A 12358-nucleotide genomic window follows, 5' to 3' on the forward strand; every position below is an offset into this window, starting at 1 on the left:
ACTCTGCATTTCTCTTATTAGTAATGATCAGTATCATTGTTTCTTGTGGTTTTTAAAGGTTTACAATTTCTTTTTTGGAGAGCTTTTTATTCATCTCCTTTCACCACTTATTCATTGAACAATGACTTAAATCATATAATTCTGTCACTTTTCTATATATATCTTGGATATTAATCACATATCAAATGTTTGCTGACCTAAACAACAAAACCTTTCCCTAATATTTTCTCCTTATTATACAAGTAATTTTCATGCAAAACCTTTTCAATTTCATATAATGAATGAGTTATTTTCTCTTTTTTATTGTCATTAATATTCCCTATTCACAGTTGTATGAGGTTCATGATCTGATTCTCTCCTTTTGCACCTCCTCTTCTTCTTCCTTTTCTTCTTCTTGTACATATTCTTCTTACTCCTTTTTTCTTTTTCCTGACCTTTTTCCTTCTTTTTTTATCTTCCTCCTTCATTATGACCATCAATATTCAAGCCATATGTACATTTTGAGTTAATTGTGGTGTAAGTTAGTCTAAACCTAATTTCTACAAAATGCTTTCCAGTTTCTTCACTAATTTTTTTATATAAGGAATTCATTCTTGGTTAATTTTTGTTCTCATGTCTATTGAAGAATTAATTATTGAGTTTTTTCTGATTCTTCTTTAATCTGATCTATTGGTATAAATTTCAAATTTTTTTGACTTCTAAAATTTTAAAACTAAGTCATTTTGATGATTCTTGCCTTATACCATAGTTTGAGGTCTAAAAATATTGTTTTCTGGAAGAGATTGATCATTTTCAAAGAAACTACATAAAATCTTTGTTTTTAACATTACTCCAGGTTAGGAAATGAATTAATCATGGAAAATTGAATTGACCCCTTTCCCTCTTATGTTTTCTCTTTCAGTTTGGGGACTTGTCTATATTACCCTACAGTTTGCTATAAGCTCTTCTCTATTTTTGGTAGCAGTAAGAGCCTGAAGAACTTAGATCTAAGTCTAAATTCCTTTGGTGAGGTGGAAATAAAATGTCTGTGCAAGACTATGGAAAACCAAGTTTGGAAACTGGAGACACTGAGGTGAGTTCCCAGCCTTTCCTTCTGTAGACTTTTTTCTTAGAATCAGGAACAGGAGAGCAAGAGAAAGAGAGAACAGTAGAAACCAGGGAACAGAAACATGAAACTGCTTTCCTGCTCCAGTTCAGCGTTCACAGTCTTACACTCTCTCCTTTCCTTGCGCTCTAAGCAGTAATATAACAAGGAAAGGTAGGTTTCCTGCCTTTCTCTCTAGTAGCTGATCATCACATTCATGTGCATAGCTTCCAAATGTGTGTTATCAGTCCTAGTCTCTGAATGTCCTGTAAGTTGTCAAACTCAACGTGTTGTCAGGTTAATCTAGATTCGGAATTTGCATTGGGCAGGCACAAACTTCAAGGAGACCAGTACAAGTTCATGACTGGTCTGAACCTTGCTTCAAACAGGACATGAGGGAAGAGGAAACTTTTAATAGAGAAACAGTACACAATGTAACAGGCGCTGTTATCACAGTAATCACAGAAAAACTTGTAGTACACATCAAAAAACATCAACTCCTGGTTCTTCAAGCTGGGGGAGTCCCCAGTCATGCAGCTGGTCAGAATGCAGCCCAAGGGGGAAAATAAATCTCAGTTAAGGTGTTTGTTCCTGTGTGAAGTCTACCCCATTGTGGGATTTATATAGGCCCTGTGCCAAGTTTATTATATGACATGATCCCCTGGACAGAACAACTTCCCAGATATGGAGGGCTTCCACCAAAGGGAGTAGTTCACTCATTCCTTTAAGCCAGCTAGTTTCACTAAGGTTTCTGGCGGTAAAACACCTACCAAGGCTCAGAGGAAAGTCTTAAATCAAGCAGAAGGAAAAGTGTCCAGCTTTTCCTGTGCCTCCCAGTGTCTTATCAAATAATTGCAAATTTCTCAGTACAAGTAGTTCTCAGTACAAGGTTATGCAGCGGGACCTGGTTAACATTCATTGAGGTTCCTTATAATTACAGAAAATACTCCAAGAACATGGTCAAGACTTAATTAAGATTTGTTACACATGTCTAAACAAAATTGGTTAACTTTTCAGCAAAACCCTCATCTCTTCCTCACTTCCCTATGGCTTTTGAGTCGTTCAGGTTTGCAACTTCACTCTTCCCTTTGATTCCTCACTTTTTTTTCACTTTCATATATAAAATTTTCTTACCTCTATACATACAATGACCCTTCTAGTTCAGAGCCTCATAACCTTTACTTCCCCTATTGCAGTAGGCTACTAATTAGTTTCTATATTTCAGATCTTTCCTCTCTCTAATCCATCCTCCCCACAGTGGCCCCAGTGATATCCTTGAGCACCAATCTGACTGTGACATTCCTGTATTCTGTAAATTCTAGTTGCTCCCTGTTACCTCCATAGAAAATATGAAATCCTTTGGTGTTTAAAGCCCTTTATAATCTGGGCTACACTTACCTCTCCACCCTCACTGAACTTTATTTTCCCCCTATTTTCTATGATCCAGCCAGAATGACTTTTCTGTTGTTCATATCCTGCAGTCCATCGCCTGTCTCTGTGCCTTTACACTGGCTTACCATGATTGCAGAGACTTGGAACTCTGAAAAGATGTACTGGAATCCAGAACAGCAGAGTACTTAAGGCTAAGTACCTACTCCATGCGATGTAATGGTTCTATAAACATACTTAGATGATGTGGTGATGTGATGGCTCTCCTCAGGATTGGGGCCTGCTCAGTGTGTCATGGTGAGGTAATCCTAGGGAAGGATTGGAGGGCTGAGGGAGGAGGACAGACTCTCTCTGCTGTAGCAGGCTCAGCAGGGAAGACTTCAGGCTCCAGACTCCAGAGTCCACAATCCATCTTTGAGGGGCCACATGGCAGCTTGCCTGCCTCCTTCATTTCTCCTTTTAAGGACCAAGGACTTTGGCTCATCCTGACTCTAACTGATCCTGAGGCCCTCCAGAGACCTAGCCTGGACCTGACATCACTATATCTAGAATTGCATCCCCTTTAACTCCTTTCTCTTATGATATTGGTGTCCTTTAAGATTAGTGTCTTCCCTCATTATGAAATCTTTCCTAATTTCTGAGCTTTTAGAGCCCTCCTCACAGAAATTCACTTTTATCTATTTTGTCTCTATCTATCTATATATCATCTCCCCTGATAGGATGCAAATTCCTTGAAGGCAGGGACTATTCCACTTGTTTTGTCATGTATCTAATATCTAGTGTTCTGACTGGTACTTAATAGGGATGTTCAATAAGTACTTAATAACTCTAATAGCAATATATTCTAATAATTAATGGCAATATATTCTTAATGACGCTAATAGAAATATATTCTAATAAGAGGTAACTAAGCAGTATTGAAAGAGATTTAGGGAAGAAGAGATAATTAGGAATAATTGGACAATTCAAAAATATCTTAAGCATTGTTATCTAGAAATAAGAACTAACATTTATCACTGATCTTTTCCTTTTATTGTGTTCTTTAAAATACATAATCAGAATTGTCTCCATTATTACTCTTTTCATTTTGTGCGTTTTAGAAAATGCATGCCAAGAAATCAAATCATAGTGAAGGGAATGGGTAGGGATTTTGGAAGAGTACATATAATTTCTGTTTCATTTTTTGTTTGTTTTTATGTCACCTATATTTCCCACTATTTCTCCTCTTCTTCTCCATTGCAGAATGTTCTCCTTTTAAACACAGAATCTTAAAAGAGAAAAAATTTTAAAACAAAACCAACATAACAACCAAGCCTAATATTATATATATATATATGTATCATTATAACCTCAAAATAGGGAATTTTCAAAGAAGTGAAGGATTTTATATGGATGGTAAAGTGCTCTAGATAATCTTCTTTATAGAGGCCAGTTGTTTCAGTTGTATCAAGCATCTACAACCACTCAAAGGAGTTTGACCTAACCATCCACATAGGAGAAACTACATGAATAAAAAATATCTGTTGACAAGAGTTATGGCTTTCATTTGAATAGAAAACCTATAGAACTCATCCAGTTTGTGTGTATCTTGGACAAACAGTGCACATGGACATTCAGTTGGGCTCCTAATTGAACAGGAGGAGGTAAATGAACTGGATTGCCTTCAGGAAATTTCAGTGCTTTCCTGACTCAAAGATTTTCGTGGACACAAAGGCCCATCTTTTCTACACCCCCATTGTATAAGTATTGCTGTATAACAGTGAGAAATGGAATATATAGTCTTCAAAGAATTAGAATTAAGAGTGAGTATCATACAGATGTAATGCAGGAGCTTATTATGGTTATTTATGATTATATTTTGCAAAATACAACCAATGCAAAACTATTTGAAGAATAGGAATAAAGGATATGTCATCAAGGAGTTTTATGATAGGAAAAAAAATGAACTGGCTTTGTGATGAGTTTGGTGAAAGGACAGCTTGAGTGCCATCATCCAGGGCCATCTCCAGTCTTGGGGAAAGTGAAGCAGATGACCTTGCACAGCCCTCCCGCACTTTAATCCAACTCACTTGCATGTCATTGCATCAGCTCCCTGATTTCCTCGTCTTCTTCAAGAATGAAGGACAAGGACAAGCAATAACAAAGCTTAAATACTCTAATAATTCCCAGCATGTTGGGTGGATGTTCTGTGGTCAATGTATGAGAAACAAGGACAAAAGGCCACAGGATGGATAAGTATTAATAGGGTCTGATCTGCATCATAAAAAGGACCTCCAAAATATTTGAAATTCATTTGTCTTTTTATCTTTAGTGACAGTGAGAGAGAGAGAGAGAGAGAGAGAGAGAGAGAGAGAGAGAGAGAGTAACACCTTTAGGCTTTTGCTTTGCTACAGAAGAAAGTGGAAAGAGGTACTGAAAATAAAAAGTAAAGATTAAAAACCCAATATCCAGAGGTACTATATGTACTTCTAGCTGGACTAAATGCAAGATAGCTTCAGGACAATGAGGAAACTAACTCTTACTTTCTCTAAAATGGGGACATGGAAGATGTCGTGAAGGATGGGCGCATATTTCTACTTCAACTCTATGTTTATTGAAAATGTCCTTGATGGGAACATGAAATGGGAGAAGTTTTTCTGTAGATGATAGCCTCCAGCATATTACAAACAGAATCCCACAATTGAAAATTTAGTTTCCTAAATGTCCACTTTATGAAGGACTCTGTGCTTAGTACTGGGGATACATAGAAAAAAATAATAGTCCTCATCTTTAAAGATATATTCTATGAGGGATAGACAATCTGCATGCATCTAAGTAAATATGAAGTACATATAAAGTCATTTTAAGAGGCAAGTAACATTAATTGTTAGAATGATCAGGAATGGCCTCTTCTTGAAATTTTCCTTTGGGTTTTAGTGCCTTGGCTTTACTTTGAAAGAAACCCAAGTCTCTAAAAGACAGCCAATTAATCAATACTTTTAATCACTGTAGATACAAAGAAAGGCAAAAAAAAAAAAAATAGGTCTCTGCCATCAGAAAACTTACATCTTAGTGGAAGAAGCAGTGAATGAAAGACTACATGAAAGAAAAAATTAAAGAGCAGTTAAACTTAGAGGAAAAGTATTAGTTGATAAGGGTTGCAGTGGAGGCTTATTTTAGGTGATATTTGACCTGGATCTTCATGAAGTTAGAAGATAGAGGTAAAGAGGAATGGCATGGGAAGAATTAGTGAAAAAAGTCAGGAAATAGGAGTTCAAGTATAAATCATTACAGCAAGGCCATCATTTTTGCATCATAGAATATGAGAAAGGGAGTAAAGTATGGTAACACTGGAAAATTAGGAAGGATGAAGGACAGGGTTGAGGAATGTAAAGCAAAGGGAAAGATGGAATAGTAAATAATTGTAATCAGAAAATGGAATTTCGGAGTCCATGAACATGGCAGTGGAACAACACTTTTGAATGAAAAATCAAGGGTGTAGTTGATTGTTTACATTAACAACAATATTGTACAATGAAGAATTTTAAATGACTTTACTATTCTCAGCAATTCAGTGATCCAGGACAATAAACAAGATTCGTGATGAAAAATACTATTTTAGAGAAATAACTAAGGTCTGACTAGACATTCAAGCATATTATTTTAGACTTTCTTTCTTTCAAATCTTCTTCCACACAATGAATTATATGAAATGTTTTACATGATTGAACATATATAACATATATCTCAGAATCCTTACTGGCTCAGCAAGGAGAAAGGGAAGGATAGAATTCTGAACTCAAATATTTTTTTCCTCTTAGGCAATTGGAGTTAAGTGACTTGCCCAGGCTCATACAGCCAGGAAGTGTTAAGTGACTGAGGCCATATTTGAATTCAGGTCCTCCTGATTTCAAGGCTTGTGTCCTATCTACTATACCAGTTAAACTTTAAAAAAAAAAAAAAAAAAGATTAAAAATTGATTTTATATAGAATTGGAAGAAAATGAAGTATTTTTAATTGTCTCTTCGTGTCCTTTGATCCTGTATTTATTGAAGAAGTGTTAAGTATCTGAGACCAGATTTGAACTCAGGTTCTCCAGACTTCAGGGCTGGTGCTCTATCCAGTGTACTACCAGCTGCCCCTCTTTAATTTTATTTAATCAAAATTATTTAAACATTATGATCCTTTCTATTACTTGTTTGGTCATTAATTCTTCGAAAAGGGCCATTAAAGAAACCACTGTTTCACTTTACTCAGCATCAGGTTCTTCCAGGCATTTCTTAAGTCAGCCTGCTCATTATTCCTTAAAAAAACAATAATATTCCATTTCCTTCATATATCATAATTTTTTCAGTCATTTCCCAGCTGATGGGCATTCACTCAGTTTCCATTTTTAAATAAATAAAATCAATTAGCTTTCAAAACTGTTTAGTATAAACTTATTTCTGAACTTCCTTCTATTCTTTTTAAAGAAAAAAAAGATTCCTTATTGACTTTTTTTTTCTTTTCTCATTCACTATCTTGTTTTTATTCCCCATTTACCTACCTTTCCTGATCCCCTTTTGGGAAAACCAGACAAGTCCTTACAACAGATATATGGGACCAAGCAAAACAAATTCCAGCATTTGAGTCACACACATGTAGTACGCACACATGTTCTGAAGCGTGGTCCAAAGAAGCTGTGAGTTTGATTCCCTTCCCATACACACAAAACTCAAGAAATAAATGGCCCATAGAGAAATGAATTTGTCATTCTTCCCTTGGTTGTCCTTCTCTTTCAGGATGTCTCGGTGTAAACTCACCATTGATCATCTTCAGAATCTCCTACCTTTTTTCTGTAGCATTAAGAACCTAAAAAAGTTGGACCTGAGTCATAATTTTTTTGGTGAAGATGGAATTAATCTGGTGTGTGAAGCTTTGGAAAAGCAGGATTGTAACCTACAAATATTAAAGTAAGTTACCTAATATTCTTTCTAGAATATTTCCTGCACTTTAGGGTAAAAAAGAATATAAAGAGCAAATGGCAGAAAAATAACTTTATTGAATTTTTAATGAAAAAATTTCACCTTATCTTTCTCTGTCACTCCCCCCACTCTACCAATTTGGGAAAAAAAGAAACAAGAAAAATTAAACTTTTAAAAACAAATATACATGTCAAGTAGAACAAATTCCCATATTAGCCTAGTTCCCACTCAAAAAAATATATGTATATATGTCTCAATGAGAATGCTGAACCCATCATCTTCTTTGTTAGAGGTGGCTAGTAGGCTTCCTCATGACTGTTCTGGATCTGAAGTGGGTCATTGTGCTAATCTTTCAAAGATATTTTCTGTTATAATTGTCTTTGTTCTGGTTGTCATATAAACTGTTCACTGGTTCTGCTCATTTCACTCTGAATCAGTTCATAAAAGTTTTCCTGGGTTTTTCTGAAACCATCCCTTGCACCAGTTTTGATGTAGCATTTAGTAATATTCCAGCACATTAATGTTCCCGAACTTGTGGGGCCGTTCTTTATTTGATTAGGCCCCTCTTAATTTCCAGCTCTTTCCTGGAACCACAAGCCGGGCCAGGAGAGGGACACTCAGTCAGTGAGTCTGACTTGCTGGTACCAGAGGGATCCTGAGACATCTTCATTCCCTCTGGACGTTCTAGTTAGAGCAGAGCTCTTCATGCTCACAGCTGCCTTTAGTCCATCCCTTCCTCTGGAACCTGTTTCCCCAGCCGCCTGTTCCCTCTCTTCCCATAAAGAGGGGTGTTGGGGCCTCGTGGGAGGAGGCTGCCCAGCCCTGGAAGGGAGGCAGAGAGGGAGCTGCCAAGGATCCCACAGCAGGGCTTCCTTAGGGAGATCCGGCCTTCTCCTGATCCAGTCTGGAGGGGCCCAACACCTCCCAGGGGGCCCAATACCTCCCAGGGGGCCCAACACCTCCCAGGGGGACCCAACACCTCCCAGGGGGCCCAACATCTCCCAGGGGGCCCAACACCTTCCAGGGGGACCCAACACCTTCCAGGGGGCCCCAACACCTTCCAGGGGGCCCCAACACCTTCCAGGGGGACCCAACACCTCCCAGGGGGCCCCAACACCTCCCAGGGGGGCCCAACACCTCCCAGGGGACCCAACACCTCCCAGGTGGCCCAACATCTCAGGGGGGCCCAATACCTCCCAGGGGGCCCCGACACTTCCCAGGAGGCCCAAAACCTCCCAGGGGGCCCAACACCTCCCAGGGGGACCCAACACCTCCCATGGGGCCCAACATCTCCCAGGGGGCCCAACACCTTCCAGGGGGGCCCAACACCTCCCAGGGGGACCCAACACCTCCCAGGGGGCCCAACATCTCCCCAGGGGCCAACATTCTCCCAGGGGCCCAACACCTCCAGGGGGCCCAACACCTCCCAGGGGCCCAACACCTTCCAGGGGGCCCAACACCTCCGGGGGCCCAACACCTCCCAGGGGGCCCAACACCTCCCAGGGGGCCCAACACCTCCCAGGGGGCCCAACACCTCCCAGGGGGCCCAACACCTCCCAGGGGGCCCAACACCTCCCAGGGGGGCCCAACATCTCTCCGGGAGCCCAACACCTCCCAGGGGACCCAACACCTCCCAGGGGGCCCACGCTGTTGCAGTTGGGGATATTTAACAGACACATTCATGAACACAGCCTGGACAATGTGAACCTGTCGTTTTCTGAGTCAGTATTTGTCCATCAGGGATTCATTCCTGTGTGAGCTAGATATCCCTGGTCAGCTCCACCCTGTACCAACCAGTCTCCTCTGCTACTTATAAGCTCCTTGGAAAGACAAGTTAATAAAGAGAAAAAGATTAAATGTATTTTTACAGTCATTTATTTCTCCCACTGCCTCCCCAGCAGGAGAACCATAAAAATAAAAGCAAAAAGTGAAACCTTCCCATTGCATGGCCTGCAGATCCTGGAATTCAGCTAATTTGTCCCTGGTCAGGAGGCCACTAGGTGGTGCCATGGACAGAACATGAGGCTTGGAGTCAGCAAGAGACCTGAGTTAGATACTTATCAGCTGTGGGACCTAAGTCACTGAACCTCTATGTGCCTCAGTTTTCCCACCTGTAAAGTGGGGAGAGCAATAGCACCTACTTCACAGAGTTGTTTTGAGAATTAAATGAGATTATTTTTATATATAAAATGCCTAACACAATGTCTGGCGCATAGTAGGTGCTTAAAAATGGCTTCTTTCCTTCCATCCTTGTTTCCCTCCTGCTCTGTATCCTGATTATCCATCCTAGGTATGTCCTTTAGTTCTTAATGTCCTTTTTGAGACCAGCCCCTTCTCCTCTGCTGAGAGTACACAGTGAGGAACCAGTCCTGGTGTGACCAGGGCAGAGAGTAGGAGAACTAACCCCTCCCTCCTTTTGTATCCTGTGCTTCTCCCATGATCCCAAATTTCTCATTGGCCATTTTGCCTTGATTTCTCATACCGCTGATTCATGGTGACTTGCACAACCAGAAGTTTTTCATAAGAACTCTTGTGCAGCCAGGGTTCCTACCCTTCTCGTACTTAGGGGCTGGTTTTTCTTTAAAACCTGGCATAGGACCAACCGTCTGTCATGATTGAGAAGGGAGATTGTGGCCAGCCTGTGCTGGACCTGATTCTGATGATGTCCCTGCAGACCAGGTCTTCTCCTGATGGTCACTGAGCCGGTCATGAGGAGGGAAGTGGAAGGACTAAGCTTAAACCTCTGTCAGATATAGCAGATGTGCTGCCAAAAACCATCCTACAGTAGCTTTTGTATACACACACCCTCACCCTCACACTTTTATGTCATAGAAAGTATAAAAGGGAACAAAGTGTGGGAGACAGGAGGGACTGGCAGAAGGGACTTGACAGGGGACACAGGCATCAGGGGTATTAAAAAAAACTCAGATATGCTGAGTGAAATGAGCAGGACCAGAAGATTATTATACACTTCAATAATAATACTATATGATGATCAGTTCTGATGGACGTGGCCCTCTTCAACAATGAGATGAACCAAATCAGTTCCAATAGAGCAGTAATGAACTGAACCAGCTACACCCAGGGAAAGAACTCTGGGAGATGACTATGAAGCACTACATAGAATTCCCAGTCCCTCTATTTTTGTCTGCCTGCATTTTTTATTTCCTTCATAGGCTAATTGTACAATATTTCAAAGTCCAATTCTTTTTGTACAGCAAATTAACTGTTTGGACATGTATACATATATTGTATTTAACTTATACCTTAACATATTTAATATGTATTGGTCAACCTGCCATCTGGGGGAAGGGATGGAGGGAAAGAGGGAAAAAGTTGGAACAAAAAGATTTGCAACTCTCAATTAAAAAAAAAAAGTAAATAAATAAATAAATAAAGTATCAAAAAAAGAAACTCCGATAAAGATACAACGGAATATTTTTGTTTTCACAGCTTCTGGGAAGAGGACTTAAGTCAACCCATAGAAAAGACACTGAACAGCCTAAATTCAAGAAAACCTTTTCTTATCACTTGGAAAGACTATCATATGGCTACAATAGAGTTCTTTGACTGGGATGCTGAATACACGTAGCCCTGGCTTGCTTCAGTGGATGCTTTACCAGCATTAATTCTTATACTTAATATGAGATGGTCTCTAAGGAAATCCTCTTACCCAGACCATGGGCTGCCTGGTATTAGAAACCTCCTGCATTTCAGAGTCCTCCCTACTGTGATTAATATCTAAAAAGTCTCTTCTACTGATCTTTCCCTGTTTGGACAAAGAAGAAACACAAAGGACCACTCTTGCCACTGAAGAGTAGAGAAAATCCAACATCCCCAGTCACAGGTGCCTGAGATTGGAGGCCTCCACTGCAGAGACCTCTGGAGTAACATTCTGAAGGACCTTCCTGCCTTTGCTCTGATCTGTGCAATATTCTGATCAATAGTTGCCCTTCTAGTCTTATGGCAGTAGAATCCTGCCTCCCACTCCCATTATTCCTGTCTTTCAGATTCATTCTGCTGAGTTGGATCCCTCTTCCTAGGAGAGACTTCATTTTCAGCCCCTCCCAGGATGCATCCTGACCCTGCCCCATTCAGTTTCTGTCTACCTCTGTCCTGTACTTTATGCATCAGCCTCTGGGATCTGTTACTAAATTCTTTGTCTCAGATATCTTCCTTTCATGGTCTCTGTTTTCCAGCCCTCACAGGAAATGGACTTTCTCCCTAAAGATATTTCATTCCCCAACTTCCTCTCCAGTGCTGGATGGTCCTTCTCTCCCACTCTGTAGCTCCCAGAGTTTCTGCTTTTCTGACCTTCCCTCAGAAGCCTCCATCCTTGAAGGTCACCTCCCCCATCTAACCCACTGCCTTGTGGGGGCTCACCTGTAAGTCCCTTGGAAAACCAAAGGAAGATGAGGCCGAGACTTCAAGGGATTTGGCAAGGCCAGTTTCATAGCTGATAACCCATATCTAACCTCTTTCAGATTATTTACTGAAAATATAACAGTCAACATGACCAAAGTGAGTTTTGTGACCAGATACTTTTAAAAATGAAAACAAATTGTGGCAGCTCTTTTTCTAGTGGCAAGAAACTAGAAAGTGAGTAGATGCCCATCAGTTGGAGAATGGTTGAATAAGTTATTGTATATGAATGTTATGGAATATTATGTTCTGTAAGAAATGACCAGCAGGATGATTTCAAAAAGGCCTGGAGAGACCTACATGAACTGATGCTGAGTGAAACGAGCAGAACCAGAAGATCATTGTACATGGCAACAGCAAGACTATATGACGATCAATTCTGATGGACATGGCTCTTTCCAACAATGAGATGATTGAGGCCAGATCCAAAGATCTTGTGATGAAGAGAGCCATCTACAGCCAGAGAGAAGACTAGGAGACCTGAGGGTGGATCGTAGCATAGCATTTTCACTCTTTATGT

At 40.2% G+C, this 12358-nt stretch overlaps 1 protein-coding gene across 2 annotated transcripts in view; it reads left to right on the forward strand.

Moving 5' to 3' along the window:
• LOC105749910 (NACHT, LRR and PYD domains-containing protein 12-like) overlaps positions 1–12011 on the forward strand; it is a 35313-nt gene extending 23302 nt beyond the window's left edge. For both annotated transcript variants that reach the window (XM_031962047.1, XM_031962048.1), the window contains 3 exons: positions 902–1072; positions 7234–7404; positions 10870–12011. In XM_031962047.1, coding sequence (XP_031817907.1) covers positions 902–1072; positions 7234–7404; positions 10870–11008 — 481 coding nt within the window. In that variant the 3' untranslated portion in view covers positions 11009–12011. The remainder of the gene's footprint in view (positions 1–901; positions 1073–7233; positions 7405–10869) is intronic.
• Positions 12012–12358: the final 347 nt, after the last annotated feature.

This window comes from Sarcophilus harrisii, chromosome 3, assembly GCF_902635505.1.
Source record: "Sarcophilus harrisii chromosome 3, mSarHar1.11, whole genome shotgun sequence".
Taxonomy (NCBI): Eukaryota; Metazoa; Chordata; class Mammalia; order Dasyuromorphia; family Dasyuridae; genus Sarcophilus; species Sarcophilus harrisii.